The sequence below is a fragment of the Lepidochelys kempii genome, chromosome 1 (assembly GCF_965140265.1).
Source record: "Lepidochelys kempii isolate rLepKem1 chromosome 1, rLepKem1.hap2, whole genome shotgun sequence".
Taxonomy (NCBI): domain Eukaryota; kingdom Metazoa; phylum Chordata; order Testudines; family Cheloniidae; genus Lepidochelys; species Lepidochelys kempii.
The window spans coordinates 161,840,522-161,855,078 of NC_133256.1; the positions used below are offsets into that span (position 1 = coordinate 161,840,522).

General features: G+C 43.7%; 2 protein-coding genes and 1 pseudogene across 16 annotated transcripts in view; 1 reads left to right on the plus strand and 2 right to left on the minus strand.

The window, feature by feature from the left end:
* LOC140917797 (carbonyl reductase [NADPH] 1-like) overlaps positions 1 to 2,191 on the minus strand; it is a 24,858-nt pseudogene extending 22,667 nt beyond the window's left edge.
* The window catches only part of SETD4 (SET domain containing 4), a 78,144-nt gene that overhangs the window by 38,013 nt on the left and 25,574 nt on the right, over positions 1 to 14,557 (plus strand). For 8 of the 15 annotated variants that reach the window (XR_012160977.1, XR_012160980.1, XR_012160981.1 and 5 more), the window contains exons 1-5: positions 6,409 to 6,986; positions 7,995 to 8,099; positions 9,184 to 9,279; positions 10,633 to 10,670; positions 11,343 to 11,431. Coding sequence is in view for 2 of the 15 variants with exons in the window: in XM_073361265.1 (XP_073217366.1) it covers positions 6,788 to 6,986; positions 7,995 to 8,099; positions 9,184 to 9,279; positions 10,633 to 10,670; positions 11,343 to 11,431 (527 nt within the window). In the remaining 13 variants the exon portion in view is untranslated. The other 7 variants (XR_012160983.1, XR_012160986.1, XR_012160985.1 and 4 more) reach the window with 7 other exon arrangements.
* Positions 131 to 6,363, minus strand: LOC140917794 (carbonyl reductase [NADPH] 1-like). Its single transcript, XM_073361350.1, has 4 exons — positions 6,110 to 6,363; positions 4,579 to 4,897; positions 2,105 to 2,212; positions 131 to 1,286 (listed from the first exon to the last, which is right to left on the minus strand). The coding sequence occupies exons 2-4, from the start codon at positions 4,862 to 4,864 to the stop codon at positions 850 to 852; spliced, it is 831 nt and encodes a 276-aa protein (XP_073217451.1). The 5' UTR covers positions 4,865 to 4,897; positions 6,110 to 6,363; the 3' UTR covers positions 131 to 849.

The window sequence follows — 14,557 nt, forward strand, 5'->3', positions numbered from 1 at the left end:
CAAAAAATGCAACTTTAAGCGAAACAATGCTAAGTGAATCCAATTTCCCAAGAAGAATTAATGTAAAGGGGGGGGAGGGGTTAGGTTCCAGGGAAATTTTTTTTCCACCAGACAAAAAACTATATTATAGTTTATATATATATATATAAAATAATAAATTTGTTAGTCTAAGGTGCTACAAAGACTCCTCATTGTTGTTAATGTAGCCTCACACTCTACAAGGCAGCACGAATGGAGAGAGGGGAGACAGCATGGCAGACAGAGACAGACACACACCCTGTGTGTGTGAGAGAGATGAATATTGCCCCTTTAAGTAAGTACACTGCCTTTAAAAAGGATCAGGAAGTTGAGACAGCCGCTGTGGTCCTGTCCCCACCCTGCTACATATGGAGAAGGGGTAAGGGGGGGCAGGAATAGGGGGGAGGGGGACACCCTGACATTAGCCTCCCTCTTCCCGCCCCCCCTGCACAGCAAGCAGGAGGCTCCCAGGAGCAGCTCCAAGGCAGAGGGAAGGAGCAGCACACGGCAGTGGGGGGAGGGACAGCTGAACTGCTGGAAATTGGTAGCCTGCTGGGTGGCTTCTGTACAGGGAACTTATGGGAGTGGGGAGCTAATCGGGGGGCTACCAGTCCACCCTGGTTCCAAGCTCCCACCAGCTAGCTGCAACTGGCTGCTCTTCCTGCAAGCAGTGGACAAAACAGGCAGCTGCCAAACAATGCTGTAAGGGAGCACTGCACAATTTTAAACAAGCATATTCCCTAATTGATCAATGTAACAATGAAACAACGTTATCTAGGACAACTTTAAGTGAGGAGTTACTGTATAAATAAAAGGACTGTCAAGGCAAGTTTACTGCTTTTGCACCTTTTTTTCACTAACGAACTGCCCATGAGGCCCATCAGCACCAGGGGCCAAAAGGGCTAAGTAAACTGGAGTCTCGGCTCCCTCATCTGGACTTTTAGTGGCACTGGGACCTGCCATGTCGGTTCTCACCCATCCAGGGCAACAGGCATTTAGAAGAATTTGATCAGCTTTCCTTTCTTCGTTCAACATCCGGGCCTGGATTCTGGACAAGACCGTGACTCCAATTTTGGACACACCGTAAGCAGTATTTGGCCAGCCCTCCTTCTCATGCACTCCGTTCTTGGTATCCTCCACAAACTTTGTCATGAGTTTCACTAGCTCCTCGTCAGTGATTGTGTCACTACGAAACTTCCGCTGCAGATCTTGGCTACATCTTGCCAGAGCTGATACGCTTACCATGCTAGATACATTCACTACTCTGCCTATTAAAAGAAAATTATAAGTAAATATATAAACCATGCCCATACACAATGTTAGGTCTTGATCCTGCAAAGTGCTCCACAAAGGTCTATGTATGGTGATTGCTTTGAAGAACCACAGTTTAAAAACCAAACCAACAGACACTGTTTGATGTAATGGAATTCCAAGCAAATATTTGACATGACCCACCGCTACAATTTTAAATAGGGATATTTCTGAATAAACAAACAAATCTGATCCTGCAAATACTCACTGCCAAACACTGTGCTTACTTCCGTGAATAATCTCATTAAAAAAAAAAACACAACAAAAATGGGCCTATAATGTACATAGAGTGAAACTTCTCTGCAGGGAGACAGCAACAAGACTAGGGAGCTGGGTTTCTTCAGTGACTGTGGGTACAAGTCTGTACAGCACACTGAACTCAGCCTCAGTGCTCCATTTTTGTGAGCAAGTAGGACATAGAAATATCTCCATTTTCTCCTGTCTGAAGCAAGGACAGATGAGGCAGCTAGGCAGTGTGGAAAAAATATTGACAGGCCTTCATTTCTGCATAACGGCACAGATAAGCACTTCCGGAATAACCATTAGTAAAGAAAAGGATTGGAATAGAAGCAACTTTAGATTTAAAAAGCAGAGACATTCTGTGTGTCAAGACGTGCATGCAAGCTATTCTTGTCTTTTTATCTTTGATGCAGCAGAAATGCACTGGTACTCCTGTGGGCAGCGAATTCGTAACAGAGGGTAGGGTTTGCTGCCTTGTGAGAAGCAAGAGAGTCTTTCTAAAATGATACTTTGATATTTGTTAGGTTATACTTACCATGAGGCTTTATGAGAGGTAGCAACTCCATGCAGACATCCCTTGTTGCAAAAAAGTTTGTCCTCATTGTAACCTCCGTTTGAGTAGCAAATGGAGTGGTATCAGCAACTGTTCATAGGGAGAAGAAAAAATATATAACACTGAAGTTATGCTTACAGGTTAATGGGAAAAAACAGGTCTCTGAAAACTAGAGTTAATCCTAATTCCTTCTACAGTAGTCATTTCTGGTTAAATTAGGAAGCAGATGTTTAACAGAGAAAGTGCAGAAAAGCAACAGGTACATGGTGCTGCAAAGATTAACATTTTAAAATGCAAAGGCCCAAATATGCAATATTAGATTAGTAGAAGATTGAGAAGATTTTCCCCTGCTAAGAACTCTTCGTTTAGAGTTCTGTGCCCCCCCCAACCCACAAGAGCTGATGACATAACTGATGCCTCAAAACAGAGCAGGGAGCTGCATTCTTTATACAGATTTAGAGCTCAATCCTACGTATTAGGCAATGGCTGGGTTGTTGCTGGTTGTGTTGTCGAGTTACAGCATGAGTTTGTGAGCCAGGATGATGAGTGCTGTGCAGAGATAGGATTCCCATGCAGCAACATCAAGCTTTTGAAGAACTGCAGCAAATGGGGGCAACGAAGCCTGTTTCTTTGTGGCAGGGAAGGAAGCAACAGGGAGCACTGTCAATCTGTAGTAGGTACTCAGATTTAAAAATTTTATTAAGACGATTTAAAAAAAAAAAATCAATGGTACAGAGTTTAAGCATAGAAGTTTCTGGTTATCAGGGAACAACAGAGAGATTATCAAGGGGTGCAAAATTCGGTTTAAGATTGGGTGGCGTAAGGAATACATAATCTGCAAAATCCCTGATTGGGGGTAGAAGGTTAATGGGTCAAAGTACAGACATCGAGATATGAGGGTATGTTGTTCATATAATGGCTATGTTCAGGTGTGGAGTATAATGAGTGGATATGATGATGAGGATGGATTGACCCTCATTTGGTGAGATTTAAGGTTCAGTGAGTTTATGGGTCCAGTTCATATGGTCCAACAGAAGTACTACAAGGGTGAGGGCTCTTCAAGTAGTGTAAATAGATACCAATTGTTGTAGTCCCCTTGCTAGATACAACATACCTGCAGGCAACTCTAAGGTGTAGCTGTAACTGAACACCTATTGCTTAAACTAATGGAGATATTCCTTAAAGGCTTTGTTAATAACCACCTTAACTGTTCTCTTGAGCAATGTGCCAGGGCACCACTATTTGCAGAACACTGAGCAGTATATTAACACTGAGACAGGAGGCCCAATTCACCACTGATTTCAATGGTTTCAGCATCAAACAGCAGTAAAGCAGTGGTGGGCCAAGATAACAGCTCCCAAATAAGAAATGTAAACTGTAACTAGGGTGTAGGAGTTTTTGTTCTTTATCAACATTTGCAAGATTTACTACATTTTAAAATCTCTTTTAAGCAGATTTCCCCAGAGCTCAGGGCAGATGGCTGCGGTTTGTGAGTTGTCGCCAAAAAATATGTATTATCCACTCTGTGTGACAAATAACCTTTGCTAGAATCCCCAAGCACTATTAAGAGTTCTGTGCAGTCATTACATGGCAAGCACTTCCCACTATGCGTACATCTTACAAAGAGATGTTTCTGTTGAGACAGTGATTTATGCATGAATACATTGAACAATAAATCAGTTTAATGCCAAATCAGGTATCTGAAGGGCAACAATATTCAGGCCACAGAGGAATTCTTTAAAATGGTACAAGAGGCAATCAGAGTAACAAGATTAAATTAAGGAAAGGACAATTTAGGCTAAACATCGAGAGAAACCTCCCGACAAAAAGAGTCCTATAATATTTCAGTCTCCCAAAGTAAGTAGAGGAAACTACAATGGCAGGAATAGCTTCTAAGCAGTCTGTTTATTTATATAGTGCTCATCACCATGGTAATTGGCTCCCTAAGGGTATTTCTTCCCTGCAGAGTTAAATTGCATTATCTACACTCCCTGGCCTCTCATGCCTAGATAGAAAGAGAGCAGCCACTCTGCAAAGCAACCCTTCAGCTGCACAGAGTGACTGGCTTAGTAACAGAGTAGCAGTATCCTCACTGCATTACTTCAGCAGCACTTGAGCATGAACCCATGATCCCAGATGGGCCAGCTAGCTCAAGTTTAAAGAGCCACTTCTCTCAAGCTAGAGATCTGAGTGTGGGGCCAGGAGTTGGGTTATATAATTTGAGTTATTTCTTGAGCTAACACAGCAGTGAAGACAAGATCAAAAATGTGATCTGATAAAACACCAGAAAAATGTCAGGTAGGGAACAGTTCTCTGCTGGCACGGGGATGAGCTGGGTATCATCATACTTGGTTGCCTCTCTAGCTAAGCATGATACTTGTAAAAACAAACAACAACACCTACTCATCATTCTTCAATTTACAGCTCAAAGCCTTGCCAATAAGTCAGCACTGTACCTTTGAAAGCAATCCCTGCGTTGTTAACCAGCACATTCAGCCCACCATACTTCTCCTTCAGGAAGTCCCGCAGAGTCCGGATACTCTGCAGATTATCAATGTCCAGCTGGTGGAAAAGCGGGCTCAGTCCCTCCTCCTGCAGTTTTGTCACTGCAGTCTGACCCCGTCCTGGGTCCCGGGCTGTCAGGTACACATCCCCAGTGAACTGCTTACACAGAGCCCGCACAATAGCAAATCCAATCCCTTTGTTGCCCCCGGTCACCACAGCTACTGGGGTGCTGGACATCCTCCTGGACTAGTGGATGGCAAAATAAGCTCACTGCAACAGGCAAAAGAATATAGCTGTATATATTTGGTTATTGTGATTATGCACACCTTCCTGCTCACTCTCTATGCAATTTTCTGCCAAGGTACATTTCTCTCCAGTTGCCAAACCAAGAAATAATTGGGCAAAATGAGGTTGGTCTCCAGTTTTTCAAGAAAAAAGAAAAGGAGGACTTGTGGCACCTTAGAGACTAACAAATTTATTTGAGCATAAGCTCTCATGCGCTACAGCTCACTTCATCCGTTAGTCTCTAAGGTGCCACAAGTACTCCTTTTCTTTTTGCAGATACAGACTAACACGGCTGCTATTCTGAAACCAGTTTTTCCAGGGCACTCATCCAGGAGCTTCCTTCTTCAAAGTGCTTTGCAAATGGATGAGAGGCAAAGAGCAGAGTAGGGCAAGCAGGGACAGGGCTGGCCTTAGGGGTGAGCCACCCTGCGATCGCCCAGGGGCGCCATGGTTAAGGGGGCGCTGTGTGGCAGTGGAGAGATATACACTACCAGTGTTGAGTCAGAAGCTGCTCCCAGCTGGCGGGGGAGTGCCTCGTGGGAGGCACCCAGATTTCTCCCAGACCCTGCTTCATACCGCCAGAGGAACATGGGGGATATAAGTGATGCACAGATACTGCTCTACTCTGCCCCGTTCTTCCTTGTCCCCCTGGGAGGCTGGGCTACTGCTGTCCCTTCCCTTACGCAGCCCAGATAGGGAAAGTGCCCAGAGGTCACTCCTTGCTCCACCCTCCCGGCCCCTTAGGGGTGTGTGGAGGAGCAGCATTGGAGGGGGGAGTGTGAGTAGCAATGCCAGTTGCTCCATACCTCCAGGTTATTTCCCCATGTAGGCACAGGAGGGGGGTGGTGCATGGGTTAGGAGCAAAGAGGGCACAGTGCAGGGGTTAGGGGTGCAGGAGGGGGAACGGGGCAGGGATTTGGGGGAACAGGGTGTGGGGAGCCCACCGGGGCCATGAGCAATTGGGGGGGGGTGGCACCATGCCCATGGGGACCAGGGGCACCAAAATACAAATTCACCCAGGCCACCATTTTCCTTAAGGCAGGTCCTGCAAAAGAAATGAGGTCTGATCTCCGTGACAAGTAAAGGCAGGCTGCAAGGAACGCTTTATGCAAGCTGCCCCCCACTCCCGTAGGCGGGTGGGTGGGTTGGTTGGGGAAGGGGCTGCTAGGGGGGGAAGAAAGCAATTTGCAAACTCACCTCTAGCAATACGTAGCTTAGCCTCTGGCAATTCGTAGCTCAGCCTCTTTAGCTGCTTCAGGCTCCTGCTCTAAGAGCCAATGGTGTTTATGCATCAGCCTGGAAGGGTTGATCGGAGAGGGCGGGGAGCTCTTTCCGCAGATAGGGACGCTGCTCCCGCCTGATCAGAGCACAGCGAGACAGCAGAGAGCTGGAGGCGGAGCGAGTGTTAGATGGATGGCTTTGCTGGCGGCCTGCAGCTCCGCGCTGGGAGGGTCACTGGGGGAGAGGCGGCAGGAAACACGTGGCTGCGCGGTGGCGGAGGCGGGGTGGGCGCAAGCAGTCTGGCCCCCGGGGCCTGGCTTGGGTGTACGTGAGGCTTTTGCTTTACCATGTGCTCGCTGTGCGAGACCTGAAGCTGGAACCGAAAGGCCGTATTTTAAATAGGATTATTGGCAGGCATTAGCGGGCTGGCTTTTTTTTTTTTTTTTAAAGCTCTTTTTCGGATTGCAGCTCGGGAACGAGCCAGAAAATGCAGCCAGGGGTGCTCCAGCCAGCGATCGGAGCTGGGAGCGCGGTGGGTTGGTGTAGCTCTCTCCCGGGCTGCTAGAGACGTGTTCGTGAGTTATTGAATCTCTTGCGCAGGGCTCTGAAAATCCAAGGCGCCGGAAGGAGTACAAGGGCACAGTAGTATTTATTATGGTTACTCCATTCGGCATGCAGTTGATAATGCAACCGGGGCTCAGGGGCGGCTCTACCAATTTTGCCGCCCCCAGCAGGCGCCGCCGAATTGGCGCCGCGTTTCTCTCCCTTCGAGTTAAGCTATGGTTCAGTTCCGAGAATGACAGGAGGGTCACGTGGCACGGTCCACATTGCAGTAGCAACCACGCGCTCACCTGTAAGATGTGCTTACAAGTAATTTAGTCAAATATATCAAAGGAATATGTGTAACTTGCCTACTTGAAATTTATAAATTCGTTAGTCTCTAGGGTGCCACAAGTACTCCATAACTCTGTAGGTATATTATGAAATATTTTGTATGTTGTGGGTTAGAGTTAGGGTTGTTATTGGAATAACATGTTAATTTTTTCCATGCCAGTATTGTCATTCATTGAATAAATGGACTGCAAAGGTAGTGGAATATTTATGTAAATTACGTGTGTTATGTTCAGACTTTTAAATGCAGTGGTGGTGTAGCTGTGTCAGTCCCTGGATATTAAAGAGACCACGTGGGTGAGGTAATATTTTTTTTTATTGAACCAACTTCTGTTGTAGCTTGAAGGCCTGGTTCACCCACAGAAGTTGGTCCAGTAAATTTTATTTTCTGGTTTTAATATGCTTTAACTTGCAGTCTTTCTTTGTCCATGTTTAGCTTTGAGAGTTCTGTTTTCTGGTTGAAGGATGATACTGTAGCGTGAAGGCCTGGTTCACCCACAGAAGTTGGTCCAGTAAAAGGGTACTTCCTCACTCACCTTATTTCTCTCATACTTTTTAATTGAAGATAGTTATTTTAAGTGTTCTTGCTGTGAATTTTATCTGTGGGTTATATTATTCACTGTATCAACATAACTGTAAATTAATAATGTTTCTGAGTGGACACTTTATTTTTAAATGTAGAAATGGGAGCATATCTGTTTCCCAAGGGGATTATGCCCAGTCCTTAGGTAAGGAGGGCAGCATGGGATGGAAGCTTTTTGCTTCCCACTCCTCTCCTTGCATTGCTCATTCAAGTGCTTATATGTCCTATGTTTTCTGAGATGAAAAGCTGAAGCATGTTGAATATGAAGAGCTTTAATTTCTTTTGTGCATATTTGTAAAAGTTTGGAGTGAGTCATCTTCTGTATGTATGCAGGAACTGAAAGAAATATCAAAAAAGAACTTGGCTGTTTTCCCATTTTTCATTCAGGTTGTATACCTAAGGTGAAGTCTTTTCTTACCATGAGGAAAAATAAAGGTCGGACTGGTAGAAAGAGAAGAAGAAAACAATACAGCAGTTTGCCTTCAAATGGAGGTACTGTATGTTTTCATCTAGTCTTCACTTGCATTCAGGGAAGGAACAGAATAATTAACTACTTGGCAAGGGATCTTTCTACAGTCTGTGCATGTTAGAACTCCTACATGTCTTCATAGAATATTAGGGTTGGAAGGGACCTCAGGGAGGTCATCTAGTCCAACCCCCTGCTCAAAGCAGGACCAATCCCCAGTTTTTGCTTCAGATCCCTAAATGGGCCCCCTCAAGGATTGAACTCCTAACCCTGGGTTTAACAGGCTAATGCTCAAACCACTGAGCTATTACAAGAGTAATCATGGATATCAGTTGTTATGTGTGAACAACCATTTTATTTTTTGGTTTTAATATGCTTTAACTTGCAGTCTTTCTTTGTCCATGTTTAGCTTTGAGAGTTCTGTTCTCTGGTTGAAGGATGATACTGTATTACTCTTGAGTTTTATCTAGTAACATGCTGAGTGATTCCTGGTCATGCTAAATACCCTCAATTTCCAGTGAAATCAGTGACATTAAGGGTATTCAGTACCTAACAGAACTGATGCCTTTTTTTCACTATCTTATGTTGTGTCATGTTATAAAATACCATTCTATGTATAAGGTAAAAGTCTACTACGGCAGTACTTCTCAACCAGGGGTACTCAGAAGTCTTCCAGGGGATACATCAACTAATCTAGATATTTGCCTAGTTTTACAACAGGCTATGTAAAAAGCACTAGTGAAGTTTGTACAAACTAAAATTTCCTACAGACAATGACTTGTTTGTACTGCTTTATATACTATACCCTGAAATGTAAGTACAATATTTATAGTCCAGTTGATTTATTTTAGAATTATATGGTAAAAATGAGAATGTAAGGAATTTACATTTACAATTTAGTGTGCTGTGCCACTTTTGTATTTTGATGTCTGATTTTGTAAGCAAGTAGTTTTTAAATGAGGTGAAACTTGGGGATACGCTAGACAAATCAGATTCCTGAAAGGGGTGCAGTAGTCTGGAAAGGTTGAGAGCCACTGTACTACGGTACAAGTGCACTGTGTTTTTAATTAAACTATATGCTATAAGTTAATCACTCGTCTCTTCATTTAGTAAACCAGAGTCACAAACTGGAATATATACAACTTAGGAAGTGGCTGAAAGAGAGGGGGTTTGATGACCGAAATTTAAGACCAGCACAGTTTTCGGGTAATACTTTAATTGCTTATTGATCCTAGGTTGTCCGGTTCTCACTGTGGTTTTATCCCCATCTGGCTGGTTTTCTTCAGGAATGAGTCTTCAGCATACAGACATTACAGACCCAAATCCTTCAAATGCATGCATGAGTAATTTCATGCACACAAGTAGACTCTGGCCCACATACTGCCCGCTGTTCCTCATGAGGGGGTTCTTATGCTATTGCAAATTGCTACGGAAGCCAAAGGGGCTCTGCGTGGGCAGCGGGGTACACTCAGGTAGTACTTCTTGTAGGATTGTTGTCATAGGCATTAAAGAAGCTAGTCACATTTGAAAAATACTGTTGCTTAAGTGTTTACCGGTTGAGGGCCTAAGCTTGTAACCATTTCCTCATTTGTTCTGGCAGACTAACTAAATAAACCTATCAGCATTTAGAGATGGAATGCAGATAGCAACAATAATAAATAGTTCAAATTTGAGTGGATTGTTTACTGTGTGTGTCTTTAATAATAATAATCTTCAAAAATCTTTAGAAAATTAAATTAGAAGGCAGCAGATAGTACGTAGTATAAATTGAGAAACAACTGCAGAGATATTGCAGGGTGACAACTAAAACACTAAAAGAAAAGGAGTACTTGTGGCACCTTAGAGACTGTTAGTCTCTAAGGTGGCACCTTAGAGACTGTTAGTCTCTAAGGTGGCACCTTAGAGACTGTTAGTCTCTAAGGTGGCACCTTAGAGACTGTTAGTCTCTAAGGTGGCACCTTAGAGACTGTTAGTCTCTAAGGTGGCACAAGTACTCCTTTTCTTTTTGCGAATACAGACTAACACGGCTGCTACTCTGAAACTAAAACACTGAGTGTAAAATAACTAGCAAGAAAAGCTAGAAGCAGGGGAGAAAAAAAAGTGGTTTTTAAGCCAAGATTTTGGGAAAAAATGAGTGAAGCTGAGGGACACAGGAAGATTGTTCAGATGGCAGGAGTTGCAGAGCCGAAGGCTTTCTTTCATAAGTGATAAGAATGTGGGAGACAGCAGAGAAGAGATTGAAGCTAGAGGAAGAAGGAGAGAGAGAGAAATAAGAGCCCATATCTTCAAAGGTAATTAGGTGCCTCTCATTTAAATCAGTAGGTGTTAAGTGTCTAAATACCTTTGAGTAAATCTGAACCAAGATCCATACATAAGCTTCAACTAGTCCATGGGGGACTTTTAAAAACGGTTTTTATGTTATATAAGAAATATGTTCATTTTCATGACGTTTCCTTTTTCAGACTAGTTTTAATTCATAGTGTTTTGTTGTAGTCTTATGGAAAAGTCTGAAGATTGTATACTGTATTGTAATCATTCTTTTTGTTCCTGCTATTTCAGATACGGGAAGAGGCCTAATGACCACAAAAGCCTTTCAGGTTAGTATTTTCTTTGTTATGGCTTTTATTACATGTACTGCAGGAGCAGCTGGAGACTTTCTGGGCCCTACTCAAAATTGCTTCTGGGAGAGCCTAAAAGTCTAGAGGGGAGTCTAAGATGATATAGTTTATAATCAGGAGCTGGAATCCCCCATGCTAATATAAGGCTACATGTACTCTGCACGGCAGTGTGGACTACGGGGGTGTGAATTGCAAAGGGCACCAAAATGTTGTGCTTTAACTATCCTGTGTGGACACTGCAGGCATGAACTAAAAGGTACCTAGTTTGTGTTAATGTAGTCCTGTTTGAAAGGGACACAAAGGAGCCATAACCTGGGTGTAAATGCTCAGTAGAAAATTCCCCTATCAAAGGGGTCTCGCTCCAAGTATGGTGTATTCTGTTCAAGGGGAAAGGTGATGCTTCTCAGCCAGTCACCAGCCTACACAGAAACTGTTTATCCTCTGTCAGGACATCCTACCACACACTGCACAAACTTCCTACATTGCTGGACCACCAGAATTTTACAACTACAATGATCTCCGCTGAAGTTGTGGTCATATCTGTTTGCCTCCTGGCTCTGATGTGCTCTGGGACATTTCTCTACACTTATGAATTGTGCATCCATGGCTCATTTTCGATCTGACTTTTAGTCTGTTTGATTTTTCTCAAAGGCAGGGGAACTGATTATTTCGTTGCCGGAGAAATGCTTGCTCACCACTCGTACTGTCCTAAGTAGCTACCTTGGGGAAAACATTGCAAAGTAAGTGTGGAGGAGGGAAAGAAAATCTCTTAAGATTTCTGTTGGTATTTATAGGGTGCTCACACACTGGTAGATTATTCATTTGTGTTAGGGCCTCAATCTGTAAAGCCTAATTTACACATGTATGTGACCCAAGAAACTCTGGATGCCAAATGGCAACAGGTACAGGGATCCTCTGGGTTCACCAAATAGGGTGACCAGACAGCAAGTGTGAAAAATCGGGACGGGGGTGGGAGGTAATAGGAGCCATATTAAAAAAGCCCCAAATATAGGGACTGTCCCTATAAAATCGGGACATCTGGTCACCCTATCACCAAATAATGTCATGTAAGGTCTCTAATGGAAACTTGTGTCATAATAATTGCAAAATGGATGTATAGATACACTGAAAATTCAGGGACTGATAACCGGAAAGGTGAAAAGCAGGTTTTCTTTCTGGCAAGAAATGTTTGGTTCAAAATGGGTATCCATTTATAGTCTGAGCTGAGTGCTAATGAAGGATTGTGGAATCTTCAAAGACAGGAAATTTACAGGAAGAAGTATATGAGCAGAGGAGAGCTCTGTTTCCTAAGTAAGGACAATGAACTTTGGGGCAGTGTTCCCTCTAATTTTTCCCACCCATGTGCAGAATGAATTCTGTTATGTGCACCAATATGGCGGTAGTGTGTGACAGAGTGTGGGGGGGGCTCAGGGCTGGGGAAGGAGGTTGGAGTGCGGGCCCTGAGGTGGGGCCGGGGATGAGGGGTTTGAGGTGCAGGCTGCCCTGGGGCTATGGTGGGGAGAGAGGACTCTGCCCAGCTCTCCCGCTCAGCCCAGGTGCTGCTGCAGGGAAGGAGGGGTGACTTTCCCTGCCGGGGCTGGAATTGGGGGAGGGGCGCCTCTCCCTCTCCCACGGCCGCAACAGGTCAGGCCTGGGCTGGGTTAGGGCCAGAGGAGGGGCGCCTCTCCCACGGCAAGTCTCGGCTGGGCTGGGTTGGGGCTGGGGTGCCTCTCCCGCAGCCATGGCAGGTCCGTGGCTAGGTTGGGTCTGGGGAGAGGTATCTCTCCCCGCCAGAGCCCTGAGCTTAATGAGCTGCTGTGTGAGCATACAGCTTAGAAGGATCTTAGTTTGGGTGTATAACTAAGGGGTTTGGAGGTACACCCTCATCCTTCATCTAGGAAGTAAACTGACAGAGGGTTTGCTTCATGAAAAAGGGATTTCTGCCAGGGTTGGTTGAAAACTCTTGAAATAAATTTGGGTAAGATGTCCTGCTTTAGACAGAAGGATTACTTGTTAAGTTTAGGGTTTAGAATGCATGTTATGATTTTGTTGTAAATGTAACCATTTATTCCCATTTCTCACACTGGTTTTTATTTGAATCTCCTCTTAAATAAATTTTCCTTTTGTTTATAATTGACCTCAAGTGCTGTGTATAATAGAGGGGAGCGATAGTCTAAGGTAAAACTGCTAAACCATGGTAAGAACATGAGAACAGCCATACTGGGTCAGACCAAAGGTCCATCTAGCTCAGTATCTCCTCTTCCGACAGTGGCCAATTCCAGGTGCTTCAGAAAGAATGAACAGAACAGGTAATCATCAAGTGGTCCATCCCTGTCGCCCATTCCCAGCTTTTGGCAAACAGAGGCTAGGGACACCATCCCTGTCCATCCTGGCTAATAGTAATTGATGGACCTGTCCTCCATGAACTTATCTAGTTCTTTTTTGAACCCTGTTATAGTCTTGGCCTTCACAACATCCTCTGGCAAAGAGTTTCACAGACTGACTGTGTTGTGTGAAAAAATATTTCCTTTGATTTGTTTTAAACCTGCTGCCTATTAATTTCATTTGGTGACCTCTGGCTCTTGTGTTTTGAGAAGGAGTAAATAACACTTCCTTCTTTACTTTCTCCACACCAGTCATGATTTTATAGACCTCTATCATATCCTCTCTGTCGTCTCTTTTCCAAGCTGAAAAGTCCCAGTCTTATTAATCTCTCTTCATACGGAAGCCGTTCCATACCCCTAATAATTTTTGTTGCCCTTTTCTGAACCTTTTCCAGTTCCAATTTATCTTTTTTGAGATGGGGCGACCACTCAGATACTGCACGCAGTACTCAAGATGTGGGCATACCATGGATTTATATAAAGGCAATATGGTATTTTCTGTCTTCTTATCTATCCCTTTCTTAATGATTCCCAACATTCTGTTTGCTTTTTTGACTCCTGCTGCACATTGAGTGGATGTTCTCAGAGAACTATCTACAATGACTCCAAGATGTTTCTTGAGTGGTAACAGCTAATTTAGACCCCATCATTTTATATGTATAGTTGGGATTATGTTTTCCAAAGTACATTACTTCGCATTTATCAACATTTGAATTTCATCTGCTATTTTGTTGCCCAATCACCCAGTTTCGTGAGATCCTTTTGTTGCTCTTTACAGTCTGCCTGGGACTAAATTACCTTGAGTAGTTTTGTATCCTCAGCAATTTTTGCCACCTCACTGTTTACCCCTTTTTCCAGATCATTTATGAATACTTTGAATAGGACTCGTCCCAGTACAGACCCTTGGGGGACACCACTATTTACCTTTCTCCTTTCTGAAAACTAACCATTTAGTCCTACCCTTTGTTTCCTATCTTTTTAACAGTTACGAATCCATGAGAGGACCTTCCCTCTTATCCCATGATAGCTTACTTTGCTTAAGAGCCTTTGGTGAGTGTCAAAGGCTTTCTGAAAATCTAAGTACGCTATATCCACTGGTTCCTCCTTGTCCACATGCTTGTTGACCCCCTCAAAGAATTCTGGTAGATTGATGAGGCATGACTTCCCTTTACAAAAACCATGTTGACTCTTCCCCAACAAATTATGTTCATCTATGTGTCAGACAATTTTGTTCTTTTCTATAGTTTCATCCAGTTTGCCTGGTACTGAAGTCAGGCTTACGGGCTTGTAATTGCTGGGGTAACGTATGGAGCCCTTTTAAAAAAAAATTGGCGTCACATTAGCTATCCTCCAGTCATTTGGTACAAAAGCTGATTTAAATGATAGGTTACAGACTACAATTAGTAGTTCTGCAGTTTCATATTTGAGTTCCTGCAGAACTCTTGGGTGAATATCATCTGGTCCTGGTGATTTATTACTGTT